Genomic DNA, 24,399 nt, shown 5'->3' on the forward strand with positions numbered 1-24,399 from the left:
GTGTCTGGTGTGTCTCTTCTATACATAATTTCTAGTGCTGGCTTTGGACAAGGAGTTTTTGGGTTTGTTTGTTTTTTTTAATTTTGTTTTGTTTTGTTGTTGTTCTGTTGAAAGCAAAACAAAACTAGTGTGAAAACAGCTGCTTAATGCGCGTCAGAAATGAAAAGTATTCCAATACCTTAAACCGTAATACTGAAATACTGAAAACCCTCGGTTTCATCACTTCCCTCCTGACCACTCATAAGCCAAGGCTAGTCTGGAGATCTTTACCGTTCGCCAACGCCTGCTTGTGCTTTGAAATAAAGCATAGCAACCTGCCCCCTTCGGACTGCAAATGCTCACCCAGGAGGGGATTGCAGTACACGAGATTTATCTGTATCTGCCTTCAATTGTGCTGTGAACCTAAAACTGCTCTAAAAAACAAAACAAACAAAACAAAACAAAAACAAAAAACAACAAAGCACTGTTATTTTCCTCCCAAAGCAAAATCACAGCCTCCCTTCGATGTGCTGTAAAATGGTCGACACACCTCTCCCACAAAGGCCTGGACAGTTTTCCAGCGTAAAAGGTTTTCCTTCCCCTTCCAGATCCATCTACAAGGCCGCACCGCCCGCAGAGCTCTGCTCTTGTTGCTAAAGGTTCCTGGAATATTCTTCTACCATTTCCATCTCGGCTATGAAAACCATGCCCATTTATTCAGAATCTAGACTAAATTATTTCCCCTCCAGGAAGTGCTTCCCAGTGGTCCCTGGGCAGATGTGCCTTCTCCCAGAGCGCTCTATTGTGACATTATCTGTCCTAACATGATAGTGGAGTAGAACAGTTTGGTGATTGTCTTGGCAATTAATGAATATTCTAATAACCTGCTAGGTGCCCGCATGTGGCCCTCAGCACTGATGTGCTCGCACCAAAACATCACTGGACGACTGTGCATTCAATGTCAGTGGAGATGAAAACTTCATATCATGCCACAGGTTTTCAGAGTGAATTTATTTAAAAAATAATAATAACTTTACAGTCCAGATGTATGAGGATTCCTTTTTTAGGACTCCTGTTTACTTCTCCAGTTAGTAAATGTATCAAGATGGTTTTCACTAGAATGTAAGTCAGCCAGCTGTTTGATTGGATTCTTGAATTAAAAGATTTATAAAAAAAATTACTTAGTTTTTACTCAGGGCATTTCACTTTAAACAAGAGTATCTGTACCCTGTCCAAATGATATGTTCAGGAAAAGTTCAAATTTCTCATCGGCTAAGAACAACTCCAGAACTTCAGAACTCTCAGTTCAAATGGCATATGGCCCTCCCTCACCCATCTGATACCTTAGGGATGCTAAGGCACTTAGGAGACCCAGGAGAGTGTGTAATCCGACATGACAGCTGAAGGCAGGAAGGCCAACAGGACCTTGGTACATGCACCACGAAGGGAGAATGGTTATTCTGGAATCCAGGCTTTTTAACTTCTCTCTCGAGCTCACCCAAAAGCTACATTTAATGTTGTCCTGAAAAGGCTGCATCCCCGCCAAGAAGGCTGCGCTCAGAGACCAGCTGGACCCACCCAAACAAGCAGCTTTGTGTCTGCTGAACTTCTCCTCGACAGACAAGACAGCCAGTGTTTCTGCACTTCAGGCTCCTAGATTCTCTGCAACCCAGCATAAGCCCCTGCTGGCTTTGTACCCAGCTTCTCTTTCCGCTCTGTGGTGCATTTACGAGTTCAGCTGTGGGCCTGTTCATTTCCCTTCACCGTCTTTCTTCTCTCCCTCACACATGCACACTCCAGGCTGGGCTGGAGTGCTGACTAAGGGGGGACAATAGGCTGCTTTGAACTAGGCTCAGCCGCACTCCCAGTCAATATTTACTTCAGTGCGAGGCCACTGTTTCAGCGCTCCTCCCAAGCAGAACTCAACAGTGGAGAGTCCCTAGAGGTTTTGAATTTTTTATTTTAACAAGCGGGAAGAGAGGTGCAGAGATGAGTAAATAGATTACTGTCCAAGCCACTTTCTCAGAGAAAATAAGGGAGGATTTTCTACAAAACAGGTTAGACCTTCAAGACTAATTAGCAATTTATAACAAGAGAAAACAATTGTTCTCCAACACTGATTACTGCAACCTTTTTTTTTCTTTTATTGGATATTTTTTATTTACATTTTAAATGTCCCCTTTCCCCTCCAGAAACCCGCTATCCCATCCCATCCCCCCCCCAACTTCTATGAGGGTGTTCCCTCACCCACCCACCCACTCCCTCCTACCTCCCCACCCTGACATTCCTCCATACTGGGGCATTGAGCCTTCATAGGACCAGGGTCTCTCCTCCCATTAATGCCCCACAAGGCCCATCCTCTGCTACATATGCGGCTGGAGCCATAGGTCCATCCCTGTGTTCTCTTGGGATGATGGTTTAGTTCACTGGGTACTCTAGGGGTTCTGGTTGGTTGATATTGTTGTTCTTCTTATGGAGTCCAAACCCCTTCAGCTCCTTCAGTCCTTTCTCTAACTCTTCCACTGGGGACCCTATTCTCAGTTCAATGGTCGGCTGCTAGAATCCACCTCTGATTACTGTAGTCTTAAAACTCAACATCAAGCTGCACTGAAAAATCCACTTAATTTGACTTCTGTATATCTGTGAGCAGAGCGCTGATGCCAACAGCCATCTGGAGCTTATCAGAGTTTGCCTCTTCTGCCCAGAACAGCACTGCAGGACCCTGGGCACCCTTAACCCACTCTCCATAACTCACTTTTCTACCCAGATCTTCTATCTACTGTTACTCCAAGTGTGTCTCAAAGTGAAGTTGTAATTGCAAGACTCATGAAGGAAGGGAGGGTATGCCGCACCAAATGTTCCCAACAATGTCTTCTGTCTTAGCCATAGTTGGAGAAGGTTGATAAGGATGCTAAAGAGAGTAGCTAGAAAGTTATATACGCTCCTGTCCCACAGTTGGAGGTGGCTTACTAAGGGGCAGCAAATGCAAAGAGAGTTGTTGGGACTATAGTGAGGTCACGTGGAAGTCATCTCTCCTAATGAATGGAAGCATCGCCTGTCAATTACAGGCCGACTGGTCAAGGAGCTGAAGCAAGATTAGAAGGTGGGACATCCGGGAGAGAGAGAGGGATTCTGGGAAAATAGTCAGGTGCTGGAAATTCACCCCAAACTCTGAGGAGGAGACAGATACATGAAACCGAGGGGGTAACCAGCCATGCAGCACACTTAGAATAAACTGGATTACTGAATATGAGCTAGTCAGAGAACACAGCCAAAGCTATTGGCCTAAGTGATTATTCATATAGAAAAAGTCTCAGAGTCATTACTTCTGGGGACAAAGTGACTCCAGTTACAGAGTGCATGTTGTTGAGATAACCTGAAGAAACCCTATGTGTACTAAAGAGCAAAACTACTCAACTATAAATATGTTTAATTACTGCGCTAAATTAATGCCTTTTAAATTATAATACAGGGCCAATTCTCACAAACCATCAAACCATAATACGCTACAAAATCTTACTTGAAATTATGAGATTATTACAGATTTCCATTCTACGCCTAAAAAAGAAAGTCTGGGTTGTCTGCTATAACCAATGGCAATTGGATATGACTCTACCCAAATCAGTAAGTGAACCGTGCCGTTTTTAGAACCTAATCCATCACCTACCTTAACCTCATTGCAGAAAGCTTGTATAGGGACCCTTAACCCTAACCCTAACCCTGTCGATAAGCCAAACGTCATTACTATATTTTCAGAAAGAAAATAAGCTTGGGGGCAGGGCGTGTAGAAGGGCGGGAGAGATAGCAAGGCAGTTAAGAGCAGGAGCTGCTACCTCAGGGACCAGACTTCATTTTCCAGCATCCTCCTTGGACGGCTCATAACCACCTGAACCCCAGCTCCGGGAGATCTGACACCCTCTTCTGGCCTCTGCGGGGACTCACACATATGTGTGGAGACCTAAACAAATAGACGTGCACACACATGCATGAGTAAAAATAAACGAGTAAATCCTCTTTTAGAGGGAGAGGGAGAGGGAAAGAGTCTTGGGTGGCAGCAGCTGTAACTTCTCATCAGAAATATGAGGAAAACACGGTGAGAAGTTAAACAATTCACAGTGAGCTAGTTTTCTTGACAAACTCTAACTTCCAACTTGGGAAGTTAAGGCTTTGGTATGTAACGAAAAGAGAAGGGAGATATAGAAGGCCAGCGGTCCCTTGAGCATACACTTTTAAACATTAAAGCATTGTATTAATGCTAAGTATTAAAGAGTCCCCTTTTAAGGGAAATCTGCTCTGCAACCTTAGTGGTCGCTCACTCAATTTCCGAGCTCCTAATGATAAACTCGGAGGGCGTGCTCGCACCGCTGAGTAGCCTTAAAATTCTGGATGTCTCACAGCTGGATCCTTGATTATTTCTTCTGGTCTGCTTTTCTTTGTTTGAGGGGGAATGGCTAAGAATAAAAAGATGTTCTAAAATAATTACGTAAGTACACGGATGGTACTTTAGAACAAATAAAGAGCACACTGGCCCTCCCCCTAACTAACTATAAGCATGCCAGGTAAAATCTGCTCTCAGGAACTACCAGACCGCTCTTCAAGGAAGTTGGGCCTTCAGTAGTGATGTTACTGGGACTTCATCGGGATTGAGTCTGTGCTCCTGGACAAATCCCGCTGGATCTATCTGTGCTCCTACCCTTAGTGTGTGCCTAATTAATATGCAAGTTAGTTTTAAGGCCACAGTAGCAAGAGTTCTTGAGCAGACAGACATCAAGAGACTTACTGCCAGAGAGGTGGGGCTTAGATTCAGAAAACTCCGAGATCTCAGGGCCAGCCTGGCTGCCTTCAGGAACGGCTCTAGACAGGAATTGATTTGTTTCAACAAGCTCCTCATTGGAAGTACAAGCATTCTGCAGGAGAGTGTCGGTATTCATTAATTTCTCCTTTGAGAGAGAGATATCTCATTACACCTATGAAGCCCAAAGTAGAGAAAACAATACAGATAACAAACCGAGAGGAGAAAGAACATTAAAAATAAATTACTGATTTTTAAAAGGAGATCCAAAGGCCTTTCTGTGAGGAAAGTCTTGCAGACATGTCATAAGTAACACTTTTTCACATTTCTCCTAGAGTAGCAACCGAAGGATAAACAGCAGTGAGAACTCCTAAAAAAAAAGAAAGAAAGGAAAGAAAAGAAAAGAAAAGAAAAGAAAAGAAACAAAGAAACAAAGAAACAAAGATGCAAGGTTTGTAACTTTCAGGCACAGAGCATGCTGATAAATCTGTCTTTTAGAAAGGACTTCCAAGAGGTTTTGAAAGTAAGTTTTCACTTCTGAGAACAGTTACTTGTTGTTGCTTTGTTTACAGTGCTCCTTGTTTCCAGACCACAATGTAACACAGGCTGACTTTAAACTCGCTCTTCCTGCCTCAGCCTCCCGGGTGCTGCATCTACAGGTATGTGCCACATCCCCACTTTAAGAACATTTTTATCTGTAATTTATAAGGATATGTTGATTTTTATAAACCGAATTACTTGCATAAAGTAAAAGTGTCCCCCTTAAACTCTTTATCCTTCTGTTCCCCAGCCTTACTGAGCTATGGTGGGATCTGTCCATTTTCTGCAATTTTAAGGTTTCGTAAACCTTTACATTTTCACAGGAGGGAAAGATTATTTTTTTGTACCTATCTACTTATTGTGATTAAAAAAATATCGAGATCCATATGTACCACTATGCACAGAACTTATAACTCAACCAGCAATGAAATTTAACTAGATCCAAAAATTTAACAAAAAATACTGAGATGATTAGCAAATCCATCTTAATGTAATTTTAGTTTTATTTGTTTTACTGTGTGTAAGAGTTAGTGTTTCTCCTGCGTGTGTGTGTGTGTGTGTGTGTGTGTGTGTGTGTGTGTGTGTGTGTGTGTGTATGTGTACCATCCGAGTGCTTGATACCCACAGAGGACAGAAGAGAGCATCAGATCCTTAGAGCTATAGTCATGGATGGTTGTGAGCTGCCATAGGTGCTGGGAGAGGAACCTGGTCCTCTGTAAAAGCAGCAAGTGCTCTTAACCCCTAAGCCATCACTCCAGCGCCCTGAGGTGTTTTTAAATATCTTGTTCTCTAAGTCCTTGCCTCTGTAATGCTCAGAAAAAGACAGCTTTACCTTAAACATCTGTGATATAAAACCGAAATTTTAAAAGTGCATGAATTACTCAGAGACACATCTAAAGATTCAGTTACAATCTATTAATGAAATATATATATATTTATATATATTATATATATGTACATACGCACACCTAAATCTAAGTTATGATCTATTAATGTATATACACACACCCCTCTAAAAACTCAGTCACAATCTATTATTATGACAGAAAACAATAACTTTGAAACACATTCAATATATTTCTTTTCTTTCTTTTTTTTTTTTTTTTTTTTTTTTTTAGTGGGGGAGCAAAACACTAGTCAGAACTAATGGACATCTTGTCCTCTAAGCCTGTTGGTGATCATAAGACCTAGGTGCATGATCCTATTTTGAATGAAGCCATTCTCTGGAGATACGAAAATGCCCTGGGGCTGGTGGCTCAGTGGTTAAGATCACTGATTGCTCTTCCAGAGGTCCTGAGTTTAAATCCCAGCAACCACATGGAGGCTCACAGCCATCTGTAATGGGATCAGATGCCCTCTTCTGGTATGTCTGAAAACAGCTTCGGGGGGTTGGGGATTTAGCTCAGTGGTAGAGCGCTTGCCTAGGAAGCGCAAGGCCCTGGGTTCGGTCCCCAGCTCCGAAAAAAAGAACCAAAAAAAAAAAAAAAAAAAAAAAAAACAGCTTCGGTATACTTATATAAATCTAATAAATATATCTTTGAAAAATAAAATGCCCTCACTTTACTCAGTTAATACAGTCTATTCCTAAATTTAAGCCTTCTAGACGCATAGCATACTTCCCTTCCAAAAGTCACATGCAGTCATAGACGGCTTCTCCAAATTTTTAATCTAGGAGAATGACAAACCCTAGAAACAGTGAGAGCTGCCCTCAGTGTTCCTACTAAAAACCTGCCTGGTGCATATCACAAGGAGCATGAAAGTGTCCTTATAAATGAACAGCCTTACACTGAGTTCCTATTCTTAATGATGCTTATTGTTCTTACAAACTGCTGCCCAGAATTTTAATTAAATTCATTATATCAAGAATTTAACAAGGAGGATACGTACTTCCGCTTTACAATTAACTGCAAAAAAGTGTTGGCAAACACTGTTATAAAATTAGAGCGCGGCAGGAGTGGCAGTGTACACCTTGAAGCTCAGCACTTGGGAGGCAGAGGCAGGCTGATCTCTGTGGGTTCAAGGCCAGTCTGATCTACAAAATAAGACTTTGTCTCAGCAACAACAATAATAACATTAATTGACTAATTAATTAGTTAGTTAAAAATAAAGGGACAGCTAAGTGCAATGCCCGCATGCTGCCTTGTTTTCATAAATACTTGATTTACTTATCTTTCTTTTTGTAACAACATCGAGTCTATCGGTTGAGGCTTTGAGAGGCTTAGGGTTCACTTAGGATGGTAACACTGTATTCACGGCAAGTGAAAGAGGACAAAGCAATAAACAGAAGAAGGCACAATAACCAAATTTAACGAGCCCCATTCCTGGCATGTTAATAAAAGAGAGAATCGCCTGATATCTGTGAGACAGAAGAAAATGAGCTGTAGTAGTACAGGACCCAGGAACATAGCTACAGACTGACGCTACAGGAGCACTTTCCTCACGAGGGACACTGGAATAACAGAAATTCAGCACGGGAAGATATGTTTTTCCTCCAAGTCTTTAAGACTCTGCGGGAAGCGTAGGCTCCTGAAAGCCACCCACAGGAAACTCAGCCACTGGGGGCAGAACTGCTAGTGGACATCTTCCATGCTGAATATAAGATAAACATTTTAGGCTCGTTTGGCCACATGGAGTTAAATTGCAAAATGTTAAAAATCTGTTTTTTGAGGTGTCATTCTGGAATCGCTACTCACAGTACCTTCGGGGAAGGTCTGTGTGTAAATATCCTTAAAATTAATGGCGGAATTCTCTTCGAACTTCTTGGACCAAGACAACGTTCTCGCTGAAGTGGGTCTTGTCTACAGAGAGGACTTACAACCACATCCCCAGCGTTGACCTTGTTAGTGGGATGTTCTTAATGAAGCATAAACATCAATGTACAATTTCATTTTATATGTCTGCAATTTCATGGAAAGGGCTAGAAATGAGGACTGCTGGGCCTTTCAGGCCTTTCAAATGACAAATAGCTTTCACTCATGCAGACACGAAGCCCTTTTAGAAACCAGAGAGATGGCTACATAGACAGCTCAAGGCAAACACTACCCCCCAAGTCCTTACAAGGAGCCAGAAAAAGAAATCTCTTCCACTGAATATACACAGAGCCCCATGTTCACAACCAGAGAACTCACATCAATGTTTCTGGCGGTTTCTTCCCCAGAAACTTGTCAGAAATTCGAGACACAAGGCCCCTACCAAGCTCTACTGAATTAAAATCTGCACTTCAGCAAGATTCCTCAAGAGCTCAGAACACACCTTACGGGGAGACAAAGGGACCTAGAAAGCAATAGATGAATACTTCCTGGTGGCTGGCCTGTGACACTGCCAGCCCCAAGAACAATACCTAGCCCACAGTAGTCACTTTACAGACGCCTGTCAGGTAAAATGGTGTAAAGACTTCTTAAAGTGCCGTCTAGTCCGTAGTGTCATTATACCCACAAAGTTCTTAGCTCTGAACCAAACCCTTGGATTGTTTATGAGCAAAGACTCTCCTGTCTCCCTCTGAGTCTTGGGTATACTCCTCAGTGCTTTACACACGGTACCCCTCAGTAAATATTTCATCAGTCAGAACTTCTAAGTTTCCAACACATGAATATATTATCACTAATACCTGTAACACTTCTCTAATGTGAAATTTCTGTTTGTTTTTGTTTTTGTTTTTAAATTGTATCGAACCGATATAAAATTCCCAGAATTCCCCCTGTCTGGCTTTAGTATGAGATACAAGTAATAGATGGAAAAGTGTCGATGTAAAATATTTATGTAAGACACAGTCTGACTCTGTGCAGGACCAGTGCACCGACTGTGAAGCAACTAGCTCAGAACTGACTCTGGAACACCCTGATATTTAACTGCTTCAAAGGCGTCCCCCCAAATGCACCAAAGCTGTGGTGACTTGGAAGAAAACAAACAAACACCACTATTCACTGCTTTACTTTCTTAACGAAGTCTGAGTGGCTGGGACTGTGAGATAGTGCCCACAAACTATGTGGAAATAAACCGATCAGTTCCTGGTCATCCAGATATTGACACAAACATCCACGGTCCGGAAGTAAGAGTCCTCACGAGATATTCAGATCATTAACAACATGTGTGCGCGGATCATAAGACCACGCCCAAATAATATTTAAATTAGCGAGACAACTCAGAGGCATGGATTGACTGGTTCCATCTACATCATGAAGGAAGGACATTGAGGGGGAGAGGGAGAGGGGTGTCCCCCCCCCCATCCAAGAACTGTTGTTCTTGGACCTAATTAGCCAAATTAGATGGCGAATGTACACCTTGTTGCTAGTGGTTAGTTTAGATTCAGAAAATGTATAGCTCAAATCTGAAGTAAAAGATACTTCACACACACACACACACACACACACACACACGTTGTTGACAACAGTGACGGCTGAGTGTGTAATTAGTTTCCATTGGTCCCCTGCCAGCTGTAGTGCTGCCCAAGACCCTCCCCTTTCTATGTTGTAAATGCTATAGAAAAAATACGTTAATAACAGGCATTTAATTACGGGCCCAGCAACCGTAGAGGAAGCACGGCTGGAGAAGAAGCAGAATGTGCCTACGTACACATTTTAATCTGTGGGAGAGGGAGGTGTCCTCCTCTCGTCACAAGTAATCTCCAACATACAGATGACTCGTACAAAGTGTTGGGGGGAAAGTTTGAAAGTGGACCCAAGTCTCCCAATAATAAAGTAAGGGTACAGTGAAGCCAAGAATAGCATAATGCTTGCACTAAAATATTAATAAGCATAAAGGCATTGCATATTAATAAGGGGAGTACTCTTTAGAATAGCTTTGTGTTTTGATAATGGCGGTGGAGAGCCCAAAGATTTGGTTTTAAATTGGAGTTTGGTCTCCCCTTTCAGAGACTTTAAAAACAATGAACATCCGTGTCTCCTATCTGGGTGCTGTGCTTCCTGGAGGTGGCTTACTTGAAGATACGGTGTTTAAGATGAAGCATCCCCAAGTTGCTGCCGTGGTGGACACGAGATCCGCCACTGAGGTCCTTCCTCGTCTGATTAATTAGTAATTGGGAGACACATTTTGGCAGCTCTCGCTTCCCTATTATTTGCTCTGGTTTGACACAAAACCCCGTCAGAAGCACCACTATTTGAACTGCACCCCTCTTTAGTGCTGGGTCACTAGATGCTAATAAATGGAGCCCCTGGCAGAAAGCTACAGAAATAGGCATAAAAGTTTATTGAAGCACTAACAGTAAACAAATATATGAAGAAAACACTGAATGCCACAGTATCTAAAGCATTAATGGTCTGTCTGAACCCCGGAGGTTACTGGTGAGATTGCAGACGTGGAATTAAAAGAAAAGGCCTGAAACAAAGCCACCTCTTTAAAACAAAACAAAACAAAAAAAAAGTATTAGGTAAATAAAGCAGGCAAATGTTCTCTGCTGTGACAGAAAGGTACGTGTGAGCCTCCTGCAGCCTTCTGCATGATTCCAACTGCATGAGTAAAATTATTTGGAAGCAACTGTACTAACTGGATATGTGGAGAACACATCCAGAAGTCACCAAGCTCTGAGCCAGAGAAACACTTCTCATGGGAGGCAGGGAGGGGTACAGGGGTGGGGGGAGGATATGGGGGTGGGGTGGGGGGAGTTAAACTGAAGTTGAGAACCAGGCTTTGGGAAAAGCCTTACACAGGGGTCTCTATCCCAAAGTGTCACTCCCTTCAAATGCTACGATGGTGGCTCAGGACACTTATGTGCCAGGGCAGTGGCCATGCTGTGCGAGTCAGAGGTCACTGCTTCCACATTCCGACATCTGTCTGCATTTTCTTGCTCTGAAACAATAGAAGGCGGGCTGGGCTCATTTGCTCCCACTCTGTTTAACCTAATTGTTAAATACAAAAGGCAGTTTCCCCATATTGAGAGTTACTTAGGCCTCTCTGCCCATTCTCACCTGTCCCCATTAAATTAAACGCTATAAAACTTCACTCAGAAGGTTAAGTCTCCTGTATACTGAACTCAGGAAATGCAACCAAATGTTAATCCCCCTGACATCTCAGAAACATCAAGTATCATGTCCTCCTCCCCGTGATCAAAACCCGAGTAACAATTTGTACTGCAATTAATGGCTTCGCTAAACCATCACTTAATTTTACTCAAACCACAAGACCACATTTTCTATAGAGAAAGGCTTTCATCCTCCATGTTTGCATAGTAAGGGGCAAGAGCTAATTGTTAATTATAGTTCTTAACCTATATAAGTAAGTCACTAATAAAACCTAAAATGGAAACTCTAACAGCTTGGAAACATTTTTTAAAAAACAACCAAAAAAAGGTATTTGTTAGTTCATTTAAAATTAAAAGGTCACTTTGAACGCTCAGGTATTTTAATCTCTAGCAGTCGAAAGGGAGCAGACAACAGACCTCAGAGACAAGGGACTTCAGAGGTAAGTTTTCTGGTGCAGAAGTCTCTTTCAACTCAGACCTTGACTTTAAGCAGAAGAGGCCTATCTGTTCTTTAAATGTGCATTTTACTTCCCAGCTTGACCCTGAATCTACCCCGCTCTTCTACTGAGCGGTGGTCTGAGGCAGACGGAGCACTCATCAGCACCCAGTTTAAACGAGACAGACTGAGTCAGGCTACTTCAGAAATTAATCTTCGGGAAGCTTTTGCTTTTACTGAAATACATGATAATGATGTTCTCAGACATCATCAAACAGATGCAGCAGCTAGAAGTGTAGTGTAAACTTTTGGTAAAGTTTACTAGACCACATGTTCTTCCAAATGTACCCAGAAATACAGAACACGGTAGGAAACACAGCAGACTCAGCTGGTAGGATCTCACGAGTTTCAGCAACCAATGTGTGTCACCTCTGAAATAGTTCTCTTCTGGTACCCTCAAAAAACTGCGTATTTTATATATACATATACGTATACATATACATATATATGTATATATACATATATGTGTGTATACATATGTGTGTATGTGTATATATATATATATATATATACATATAAGCTTATATATACATATATATGCGTGCTGTGTTTAAAGGGGCGCCTGGGCTCTAACTTCACACCATGCTTCTCAAAGCCTATAAATGTTTTATTTCGGGAGGCATCTACATTTCTATCCTTGCCTCTTACTGCATAAAGATACCTGGTAACACATACAATTATGTGTATGTCTGCTAGGGTTGTGGGGGGAGGGAAGGGGCTGATATCAAACAATAGGAAGAACTTCTCAGTTGGGTCAGCAGAAAGAAAAGGCAGAGGATGGGGTGACGGCAGGGACATTAGCAATGACCGTAAGCCTAAAGAGAGAAGTACCTAAGGAATCACGGTACAGCCTAGCATCTGACGCATGATACACCTCAGCTAAGTGTGTTAACACTATCTAATACGTCCTTTTGTCAACTGAGTACAGAAAGACAACACATTTGTGGCTTTGCAAATAAGATAATCCCTTCTCGCTTAGAGTCCCACGAAAAATGCACGCTTGGCTGTTTAGACCTCTCCCCTCCCTACTCATTTCCAGACAATTTTCACGAGAGAAATAAAATCAGCCTTAAAACAAGATGGCTGCTTTGAGAAAGGGGGGGAAGAAAAGAAAGATGCTGGAATCCAAAACCAGCTTTTCTGAATGCAGAAATTCGACTCAGGTCTTACTCCAACTCCTGTGCGTTGGTAGGCTTCTGCCTGGGGATGTACCCAGCACCCTGTACAGATACTTATGAGTATTAGCCACAAAGGCATTTCTCAAACTGGCCCAACCTTTGTGTGCGAACAGCACAACCGTCCAATGCCTACACGCATGTGCATGAAGGCACAGATATCTCAGAAATGGCTAAGTTCTTACTCCTGTTTTCATACCAAATCCTGGTCACCAGGCGTGAAAGTCAGGTCACTGGCTGAGTCGCAGTAGGAATACTATCAATTCATATCTCGTAAGGATCCGATATCAAAACACCCTGCAATACGCCATCGGTTCAACTGCATCTGACTTCTGAAGAGTGAAAGCATAGGAAATTAACGGCTCAGAATCTCTCCTTGAAACTCACTTCACTGACCTTCCCTGAAGTACGCGCAGGTTAATTTTATGACTTCCACATAAAAATTAGAAATATTTCCCTCCATTTCGAAGTAACTTTTAAACACATTTTTTTTAAAAAAAAATCATCTGAACCTATTTTTATTCCTCACGAGGGGAAAATAAGACCTGACAGTAACATTTTCCTCAGCCTGTCAACTGTCAGTTGTTTGAAGGATGTGTCTAAAGATGACAAAGGTTTACTTTTCCTTATTGAGGCTGATAGAACCCTCCTGAATGAAAGCTGTGCGAGGCATCCCCACAGTCTCACAGCAACTAGGTAAGTTCAGTAGGAGCTGAGCTCCCAATATTTTAAAGTCATGTTTTGTTGAAACGTATGGCTCACTGTTTGAAAACTAGATCCAGAAAGCTCAAAAATCAAGGGTTTGTGTTCAGACAAATGTTCTACAAGTAAATGGCCGGTACACAGACTTCGGGAGCCCCACAGTCATCCTTCAGAGAGAGAGAGTAGCCAGAGCTACAGACCATCAAGAAGACCAAAACACACGACTGCTCCTCAATAAGAAATATGCGTGATAATTTTAGCAGAGAAAGTTTGCATTATTAATGTTTACTTTTAAACCGAGTGGTTCTGTGTCCCTGTGCAGACTTGCTTGTGACTGACTACATTTTGAAAACACACAATGCAAGCAAATTTAAGAGGTGTGGGGAGGGGGGAAGAAAGCAGACTTTCTAGTATTGAGTAATATCCTGTTCAGAAACACTGGAGGTTCACATTAATCACAAGAAACTTTTCTACAAAACATCTCAGGACATGGGTTGAGAAGCAGACTAACATATAAATGGAGAAATATAAATCAGGCCCTTCAAAGAGACAGTAATTTATTGGCGTTTGGCAAAGACCACTATGGTAAGACAAATTATTAAAAGTTGAGTGTTAATATCTCGCTGCTCGCGCTCCCCTCTTTGAAGCTTTTATGCCTGAATATGAAGGTGTTATTTGTCAGAACTGATCAAAAGACAATTTTCCCCCTCTCTGTTCAGAAGACTGATCTGAATGAGTTGTCCCGGGCAAAGGACAAGGACTGCCCTCCCCACTGTGCTGAGGGGACACAGGCTTCCTTACAACATGGATACTGTAAAGTTATGCTGTTATTCTAATAGCTTATATACTACTTACGAAGAGAAAAATCAATACTGTGGACTGACTGAATCACCACAGAGTGGTTCATTACTGAAGAGATCATACCTTTTAGAAGCCTTATAGCTTGGGGTTATTCGCAACAATCAGAAAAAAAAGACATAGAATAGAATAGAGTCTTCTTCAAAAATTAAGCAAATGGTTTCTGTTGAAAAATAAACAATGCACCAAGCGCTGCTATAGACATAAAACTGTTGGGTTTTTTTTCTAAATATATTCTTACGTTGTCTCTCTCTCTCTCTCTCTCTCTCTCTCTCTCTCTCTCTCTCTCTCTCTCTCTCTCCCCCTTTCTTTCTCTAGAGTTATTTTGGCATCTTCTGTTCCCCAGCTAGCACAGCCCAGGACTCCTGAAGGACTAATTGTACTCATTCACTTTTCTGGCCCAGCGTGAAGCTGGTAGCTTGCTCAGTTCATAGCAACAGGAGAGAAGGGAGGTGCCATCTTGATCTGTCGCTGTCCAACAGGAAACCAGGCCAATGGGGAGACTGCAGTGAAATGCCTGTATTTTGCAAGATTAAACAGCAGAAAATCCAGGAAGTTAATTTGCCCCAAATAGCTAAGGGTTCCATCTAAACCTGCCTGTTTTCACAGGCACAAAGCCCTACTGGGGATCGGCCACAAAACATCCTGGCTTATACCATTCAAATCACACACCAGAAGAAGTGAATCACTAAACACTGTCCTGGTATCTTTGGTCACTCCTAGCTTAAAGTCATCGGTTTCATATTGGAAATGTGGAATGAGTCTGTGCAGCTGCCTCCCACGGCAATGATAGGTCAGTAGCCTTAAGAGCAGACAGCATGTGCTTTCTGATAGCTTAGTGTGCATATATAAAATAGTGCACACAATGACTGGGAAATAATAAAGTCCTTAGCTAACTTAACCCTGTAAAACTCCAGGAGAGACAAGCCAAAAACCAAAGAGCAGACTTCTTCTGCAAATACCTATATTTAAAGGGGAGAGGAGGGAGAAAGACCACTGTAGACTGCAGATCTCTTATTAACGGACACATGCAAAGACACAGGTTAGCAGCCTAACGTAGAATCTGATATAAATACCAAAACGATAAAATGGTCCCAACACAGCAAATAAAATGATAGATCATAGGCTCTGAAACTCGAAGTTACATTTTTACATGACGCCATCTATTTAAAGAGGAAATATGTCCTGAACATACAGACATCCCTTTAAAATTTTTAAACTTCAAAAATAAAGAAGTCCTTTACAAACTCAGCCAGAGAGCCCACTGGAAATGAAAATAAACCTTTCCTCTCTCCTCACAACTAGTTCCTAGATCTTAAACCTTGATGACTTCATTTATTTGTCAATGGGAAAGGGAGGGTGCCAGCATTCTGGCATACAGGACCAAACTAATGATGGTTCAGATTTTAAAAAAAAAAGAAGAACCACCAAATTCTGAAAGAAAAGTACTCAAGGGAATATTCTTAGAAAACTATTAGCACTTCTCTCTATTTATTTATGCGCATAGGTCCCGAACATGAAGAAGCATTCAGGACTGATAACCCACATTACTAATCTCTCTAGAACTCTACACATGGAGACACAGCTAAATGATGAGTCATCACTCTTACGTGAGATGCTTCGCATAGTTCCAGAAAGAAAGAAAGAAGGAAGGAACGAAAGAAAGAAAGAGAGGAAGGATGGATGGATGGATGGATACAACAACAGAAGCCAATTTGGTGGGCTCAGTAGTCTCCGTGATATTACTCATATTAAGGAAATGAACTCTCAGGCTGATAATATTCAAACCGTAGCGGAACACAGGTTGAGGAGAACATCAGTTATATTTGCAACCATCATCAATATTTTTTCCACGCCCTCATCTACAATACAAATCGGGAGATCTGCTTCATGACTCTGGAGTCATTTTGGCAAACAGAGAAACCAAAGAGCGACTTTCCAGGATCCACACAAGTGCTTACGAGAGTATTTGTTGGAAGCATCAAACTGTTTGCAGCAATCTCCAGGATAACGGACGTGTCCCTAATATTAAGCCTTGTCTATTTGTGTAGGCATAGCTACCAAGGGGGAAGGCAAATAAAGTTTTATTATTGTAAGTTATCTTTTAAAAGTTCTTTGAATGTGCTCGCTTCGGCAGCACATATACTAAAAGTTCTTTGAAGCTTTCTATGGTTTTAACTTAAATAGTTAAACTCCCTTCGAGTTAGATTTTTACCATGCAGATGATTCCCTTACAGGCCAGCTCAGAATGCAGGGCAACCCTTTAAAGAGGACTGTCCACACTTTTAGGTGAAACTCCAGCACCCTTTGAATTTGAGAAAGGTGAAGGATACATTTTGGCAAGTGTGACATAGTAGCCCTGTTTATACGGATACTTCTCAGTCCCTAGTTCACACATTTGTGCTATTTCCTAGATTTGTGCCAATTTGGTGCATAAAATCAGCTGGGTTCACTGTCCAATAAATCCAGGCAACAATAGTTAGCAACAGTTAAAATCTAAATATCCACTGCCCAGGAGTGACACTGGAGGACAGGCTCCAACTGGAACCCTATTTGGACAGGATATGAGTTTATATTTTCTTGAAATAACAGACTTACAGATAGGTCATCAATGCAAACTCAGTAAAGATACAGTAGACATAAATTCTATACAGTAGACAAAATTCTATCTGCCACAGAAGTGACTTCAAGAACCAGTATAGAGTGAGCTGCTTCCTGAAGATGACCAAGATATATTTGGTTTTATTTCAACCTAAATAAACACAGCTTCAAGCAGAATCTGCTCCATTTACTTTGTGGACAGAAATTATCCATTCTTACCAATTTAAGCTTTGGTGTCCACCAAGCTTCTAGTTAAAAAAGAATTTAAGTTGCAAGTAATATGTTCACGTATTTTCCAGAGGCTGGAGTCTGTCTACTAACTTAGCAGAATCTTGACACATCTATAGAAGGCCAAAAGTTGGGTCCAACATTACAAAGCCATGATGTCGATGAAAATGCACATTTAACTTATAATACTAAACAAACCCATACAAGTTCTGTGAAATTGTTTTCTATCTCTGTAACAAAGTGCTAGGTTTTCTTTGAAATTACTTATTTTGCACTTGTGCCTTTTGGTTACATCAAACTGACTTTTCCTGATGCACACGCACACAAAAAAAATGCATTTCAATTAATAAATCTGAATTAAAACTACCTATCACTACCTACTTTTTAAAGTTAGTTTTAATGCAGCAACATACCACGATAAATGCCTCCATAAATCGGTGTAGACTATTAAATGCTGGATCTGAGAAAGGTCCCTGGTTCTTTCTTTGGGATACAATCAGACTGTTCATCATCAGATCGAGAGTTATTTTCACAGCCTGCGAATTGGCATGCTGGTTTAAGACTATTCTTGGTATTTCAAAAGTCTACAGATTATAACTCAGCAGGTTCAACCTACCGTGGCATCCTGAGAGAAAGTTTTCTTTAGGAAGGGCAGATCTATTAAAAAACATGACCTATGACAAAAATCAATTTGCTAATCTCAAACCAAACAACGGTATCAAAAGCATAAAACTGAGATCAAATGTCCGGCAACTTACTGAGCCTAGCTTGACAGATGAAGAGGGGGGAAGACCGGACTAGCTGATGCTTTCCTCTGCCCTAACCCAAGGCAAACTGAGACAGCCAACTTTCTAATGAATGAATACCAGGACAAAAAAGACCCCACTAAAAGAAATTTTTTTGAGTGACAAAGAGTAAAATTCAAATAACTGGCTCTACTTTACTGGAGAAATCATTTAAGTTTACAAACATAAACTGATGTTACACACACGCTGCCCAGTAAAGTCCAAGGTGCCTACCCCCAAGCGACGTAATTAGACTTGCTTTTAACACCATTGCAAATGTAAACCTTGCCCTGTTTGTCTTGTCAGCCTTAATAAAAGGCATATTCTGGGACAGAGGTAGTCTCTTTCTCTTTTCCTAAGAGTGGCTAGTGGTGTGTCAAAGAGGAAATAGCTTCCTACTCTAATTCCCACCCCATGACACCCCTTTTTTATTTAAAACGCAAACTTTCAGGGTTGTCTCCACTTAGGTCAGGCAGGCACTTTAGGCTACCTGGGTGTGACTGGGCCGGAGTAACAGGGTGAGGCGATTTCTCCCTAGGATGGGCGATCCTGAGCGTTCTTGGAGAAATCTGCTCTTCGTCCCTGCTGACTGACCCTCGTCAACCGAGGAAACCTCGGAATTTATAACGGAGCGAGAGCCGGAGGCACTAGAAAGGGCTGGTGGGAAACGGAATCAGAAGAATCCGCTGGCCCCCTCGCCTAGAGCGTTAGATGCGCCACAACCACAGGCTCAGTCCTCGGCCTCCCGCCTCTTTTCTCGCAACTTCCACTTCAGCCCAGAGAAAAACCTGTGATCCTAGGTACAAGCAACACTGCTTCCCTCCCAGGACAACACACCAATACCACCAGCCCACAGCTGGAAACCGAGAGAGATGTGGGCCCAGCGGCCCGACTGCTGGGTCCAGATCCGGGAGAAAGTAAGGTTTGGGAACAGCCCGGACCCGAAAAGGTCTGCTTGGCGCTGGGTATGACCCTCCTCCCCTCTCCGGGGTCCAGGATCGCAGGGTAGCAGCGGCTGGCTGGGGCCCAGAGCGTGCGCTAGGGCAGTCCCCGGCGCCCGCCTCCAGCCTCCTGCCGAGCCTGCAGGCTTCGGGGTCGCCGAGGCGCTGTCGCAGGTAGCCGCGCGCGTCCCTCCAGCAGCGCAGCACCAGGCCCCGGGGGCGAAGGCTCCCACCTTCCGGCTCGCCAACTCCAGCGGCTCGCTCTGCACTCGTGACGTAACCCGGCATTCGATCAAACTTTCTGGCACCTTAAGCCCATTGGGGGGAAAAGGAGGGTGCCCGACCTGGAAGAATCCTTTCCACCGCCAAGCGCGATGGGCCTAAACCGACTTGGGGGGTGGCGGTTTATATGGGGGTAGGAGGTCACCGAATCTCGCAGTTAAAAAGAACATTAAACACTAAAGCTTCCGCTTCCCACTCACCCACCCACCCAACCACCCCCCTTCGCTTCCCTCTAACGGGTGCGCGCTCTCTATGTGCGCAAGGAGGGAAAAGAAGGAATTGTGTTTAAATCAAAAAATAAAATAAAATAAGATAAAAATAAAAAACTTTGATGCTATTTGGCAGGGTCTCGGCCCCAGCCCTGCGCCCCCAGGCTCCAGGGAGGACCTGATCCGCGGTACGCACCCGAGGCTACCAGCACCCAAGCCCTGAAGCCGGGATCCGGAGGTGCGGGCCAATCTCCCTGGCTGGGAAGTGATGTCCCCGGTGCGGGGCTCCCGCCCATTCCCGTGTCTTCCCCTGCACCCGGTCGGAGGCAGCGGCTCCGCACAGCCCAGGGGATTGCGAGCAGCCGCCTGCCCTGCCGCCGTGGTTAACAAAGAGCGGCGGGGAGCGAGCGCTTCCCGCCGGCGCCGGGCGGCCAGCGGCGTCTGGCGACGCAGGCTCCGAGGGCGCGCGCTGCCTGCGGCTGGTGCGCGCCGCTCCCGGCCGCCGTGTCCCCTGCTCCCGAAACAGGCCCGCGGAGCCCGAGCTCTCGGCGCCCCCGCCCCGGCCACCTTACCTGGGGTTGCTGCTGTTCCAGTAGACGGCGTAGCGGTCGGCGACGACTTTGGAGCCCGGGTCCTGGCTGAACACACACATCCAGAGCACCAGAAAGAGCAGCGTCAACATCTCCACGTGCAACATCACGCCTAGCCAGCGGCAGAGCCCCCGACGCGCCACTCCGGGGAGAGAGCGGGGATCCAGGGGGAGGGAGGGAGAGGGGCAGACGGAGAGAGCGGACGCCAAATAAATAGGAATAAATAAGACGAAGGGGGCGAGAGGCGCGCGGCGAGCGCGGGAGGAAGAGGAGGAGGAAGAGAGAGAAGAAGGCGGTGGACTGGGGGGGACAAACTCGCACCCCCCACTGAAGGGCTCGGGAGGGGAGAAGAATCACAAGACGGAGAGACGCGTGCGTGTGTGCGGTGGCGGCGGCGAGGGCGGGGGAAGGGGTGCGGAGCTGTGTCTCGGGCGGCGGCTGCAGGCCGGTCACCCCGGGAGAGGGAGGTGCGTGCGGGGCCGGGCGGCGGCAGCGCGGGTCGGGGCAGGCGGCGGCGCGCGCTGCACAGTCACCGGGAGTTGAGCGCCGCGGCCGCGGGGAGACATACACCGGCCCGCCGGGCCCGGCTCAGTGTCGGCGCCGCGGTCTGCACAGGGTTCCTCCGCCGCGCTGGGCCCTCGCCGTGCGCCCCGCTTTGCTCCAAGTTACTTTGGCGGCCGGAGAGAAACTGCAGGAGGAGGGCGCTGTGCGGAGGGGGGGCGGAGAAGGGGTGGCGTCCTCACGCTTGTGGCCCCAGGAGGCTGGAAGCTGTCCGGAGCCTCCCTTCTGTACCTCGTCCGGGCGACCCCCGGCAAGCCTTGCTGGAGTCCTGGGGACTGCGGTACCCGGAGGTGCTCAGAAGAAGGTGGCGGTCTGGATGGGCGAGCCGGGCTCTCCCGGCGTCCTGGAACTGCCCAAAGCCGCAGCCGAGCGCTGGGGCGAGGAGAGGAGGAGCGGCGGGTCTTGCTTCGGAAAAAGCTCAAAGAAAAGTTTGACTCTCCACGTCTTCCAGCAGGTCCCCCAGAGGAGTCCGACCGCAGAGGCAGCGAGAGATGGCACCCCCCGGGCGCTGGCTGACGCGGGGATTTCTCCTGCTCGCTGGTCTTGGCCGGGTGTGGGTGCCGCGGAGTGAATGAAGAGCAGAGGTTGTGAACCAGCCAGCCAGGCGGGGCCGGGATGCCCAAACCTGCAGGGCGACGCCAAGCCAACTGCTGGGCTGCGAGGCGGGAGGGGAAACAATCACTTTCGGATGGAGCCCTCCAAGTCCGGGATGGGCTGATGTCAGTCTCCGCTCGCCTTCCGGGAGCGAGGCTGAACCCCCACGCGGCGTGCAGAGAGCCCCGGGGGAGCTCTCAGAAGTGTCCCTGGGACTCCGACCGCTCCGGCCCCAACCCCAGCAACTTGTAGAGATTCATCAATCAGTTTGAAACCAGGGAGGGAGGAAAGGGAGAGGAAGCACACACGAGCTGCTGGCACCTCCCCGATGACTACATCAGAAAACCTTCCCGAGCCGGAGCTGCTGCCTCCTCCTTCCCTCCTCAGGCACAGCAGGAAGGAGAGGTGAAAGCCACCGAGCGAATCCTAAAACCTCTGCCCAGGCGGGAAAATAAACTTGAGTGCAGCGGCGCGAGCAGCCTGGAGAGGTTGGGAAGACTGGCGAGAAGTAGAAACGGGGGGAGGAAAAGTCAGTTTTGCAAAAGAGTGGGGGGGGGGAGAGGAAGGAAAGGAAAGGAGAGAAAAAATGCTTTATGGGAGAAAAAAAAAATCTCCTCGGGCACGCCCCCTCGTTAATGACCTGCGTGTAAAGCCTACTGCCGCGGCGGCCCAGGCGGCAGCAGCCTCGGCACCACGCGAGGACGCGCGCGTGGACGTGGACGTGGGCGGGCGGGGGGCTCCGCCCGGGCGTGTTGCGCGGGGCGCTGGGTTGGCAGGCGGCGCGAGCGCGGGGGTGAGCTCCGGACCGAGCAGGGGGAGGCGCCGCCGGCGCTGCTGCCTCCGCGGCCCAGGTCATGTGGGCTGCTTTTTTTCCCCCTCCACTCCCCCCCCCATGCAGTTTACTTGGGAGGGGGGGTGATCGGAGTAACCAGTCAGGGAGAGGCCTGCTGTTTGCTTACAGATCGTTTTTTTTTTTTTCCTTCTCTTTTCTCTAACCGGATTGGTTTGCTCCTGGAGAAAGAGGCGTTTTCCACATCTCCTCCCTCCCCACGCCTCTACCCCCCCACCCCCGCCCCACCTTCCTGAAACCTGATTAATTGAATTACTGAGAGTGCCGAGGCACCCTCTCCACCGCCCAGCCCCGGCAGCACGAGTAACCCTTTGGTTGCTGAAGTGCGCCTAGACTCGGAGTGATTTGGCATCTTTTTGACTTGGGAGTGGGGGGGGGGGGTGTCTTTCGATGGGAAAGAAACTGGCTCCCACTCCAAAGGGAGAGCCGAAAAGCCACCTCTGGGATCGCTCAGGTGACGTGAAGTCTGCGCGGACAGGCTGGAGCAGCCCCTGAGTAAATCCGAGTTCGTGTAAAACCTCTGCTCTCTTCTTCACGCCGCGCATTGCCCAGCGCTGGATCATCTGGAAATCTGAGCATCTCTCTTGTGCCTTTCAACCCTCTCTTTCTACCCGAAATTTAAAGGCTCGGGGGCAGGAAATAGGACTTTTCTTTAAAGCGATGCTCTGAAAGCACGTTTTGAAGAGTCGGAGAAAAATCTCAGTTTAAAGTGATTACAATTCAGGGCGAGCCTTCAGTTGGAAGGAGATAAATGCAGCGCGCGTGCCCATCAGTACTTTACACCTTTTCCATGCGGATCCTGGGGCTGGTTCGCTACGCACACGCACACCCCACAGAAATAATCTTAAACTAAACTCGGTCTGAGAAGAAAAGGGAGGGAAATAGTGGGAGGGGAGGAAACGCCTTTATTATTGAAAAAAGGCCATGCGTTCCTGGGCTAGTCAGGAGGTTGCAGGGCCCCCGGCCCTTTGAGGCCAGCCGAGCTGCATCTCCTGGGAGCGAGGAGCACTGGCGCCTCGGGACCGGTCCCCTGTGGTCCTGTGCCCTGGCAGCGAGCCCCACACCCGATGCTGCGAGACCTGCAGCCGAGGCATTTTATTTTGTTCTCTAGTGTATACGGCTTGGTAAGAAGGCCGAACCCAAGAAAGAAAGAAAGACCTTTACCTTTTTTTCCCCTTCTCAACACTGCGTCTTTTCCCTTTCACATATTAGACGAATAAAATCAAATATCATTTTCTCCATCCTGCTCTTTGCAAAGCTCGGCCTGGGGTTTCCAGGAGCTTCGGAGAAATTTGGAAGCGTCCAGACGCCCTCCAGTGGTCGGCTTGCAGTCCGCACCCGGCAGGAGCATTGCCAGCAGCCTCAGCCCACACGGAGGTTGATGGAAAATCTAAGGTCAGGATGAGTGAAGATTTCAGAGGAGAGAAGCAGTTCCCACAGGCTGGGTGTTACTGGGCATGAGGGAGATTTTCCCTAATTATCCTGACGGAACGTCCATGTTGAGTGACCAGATGTAAAGTACAACCGTATCAATAGACTGCATGGCCAACCACCACCTGATAGACTAGTCATTCTAATTTCCAAGAGTTTACATTGAGAATGCTCTCTGAAGCTTTCCACTGCTTCTTTCACCAAATTCCAGCACTAAGAAGACAACTTAAAGAACCCAGAGGATAAAATTTTACTATTAAAAATCAATTTGTGTTTTCATTTAAAAGGCTACCGTCCCTCTGGCTGGTGAGCTTTTTCTCTGCTGTGGACGGATAGATTTCTTTCCCCGGCCGTTTTTGATGGTAACTCTAATAGGCAGTCACGTGACAAAGGCAGTTATGCAGGAAATATTCTGGACCCTTTGAAAGGATGTGTGTATCTTTAGGGAGAATTCAAGACTCCTTTCTTGAGGAAAATGCTGAGCCTGAGAAAGAATCTTCGAGGGCTATCAGGTATCCGGGAGCCAGCCAGCTGGCTTCCTAAGACACCACAGTTGAAAGGGGACAGACAAAGAAGTAATACCCACTTATGTCCCCCTTAGAAATGCATATGAATGTAAAAAGCCATCATATCAAAAGAACATGCACGTTTTAGTATCTTAAACATTCCCACTTCATTTCAAATAGGAATGGCCCCATTTTAATGAGACAAAAGTACGTTGTGGTCTCCCTTAAAATGATTCATGTGGTTGGAATAAGATACTAGAATTTGAAACGGTTCAAAACAGAACTCAGATGTCTGTGAGAAA

General features: G+C 45.6%; 1 protein-coding gene across 5 annotated transcripts in view; it reads right to left on the minus strand.

The window, feature by feature from the left end:
• Nucleotides 1-20,509, minus strand: part of Efna5 (ephrin A5) — a 278,611-nt gene extending 258,102 nt beyond the window's left edge. For 2 of the 5 annotated variants that reach the window (XM_063266542.1, XM_063266541.1), the window contains exon 1: nt 1-19,890. This exon is cut by the window's left edge. Coding sequence is in view for 2 of the 5 variants with exons in the window: in XM_006245593.5 (XP_006245655.1) it covers nt 20,138-20,262 (125 nt within the window). In the remaining 3 variants the exon portion in view is untranslated. 5 annotated transcript variants of the gene reach the window in all.
• Between the last annotated feature and the right edge of the window lie 3,890 nt (nt 20,510-24,399).

This window comes from Rattus norvegicus, chromosome 9 (genome assembly GCF_036323735.1).
Source record: "Rattus norvegicus strain BN/NHsdMcwi chromosome 9, GRCr8, whole genome shotgun sequence".
Classification (NCBI taxonomy): Eukaryota; Metazoa; Chordata; class Mammalia; order Rodentia; family Muridae; genus Rattus; species Rattus norvegicus.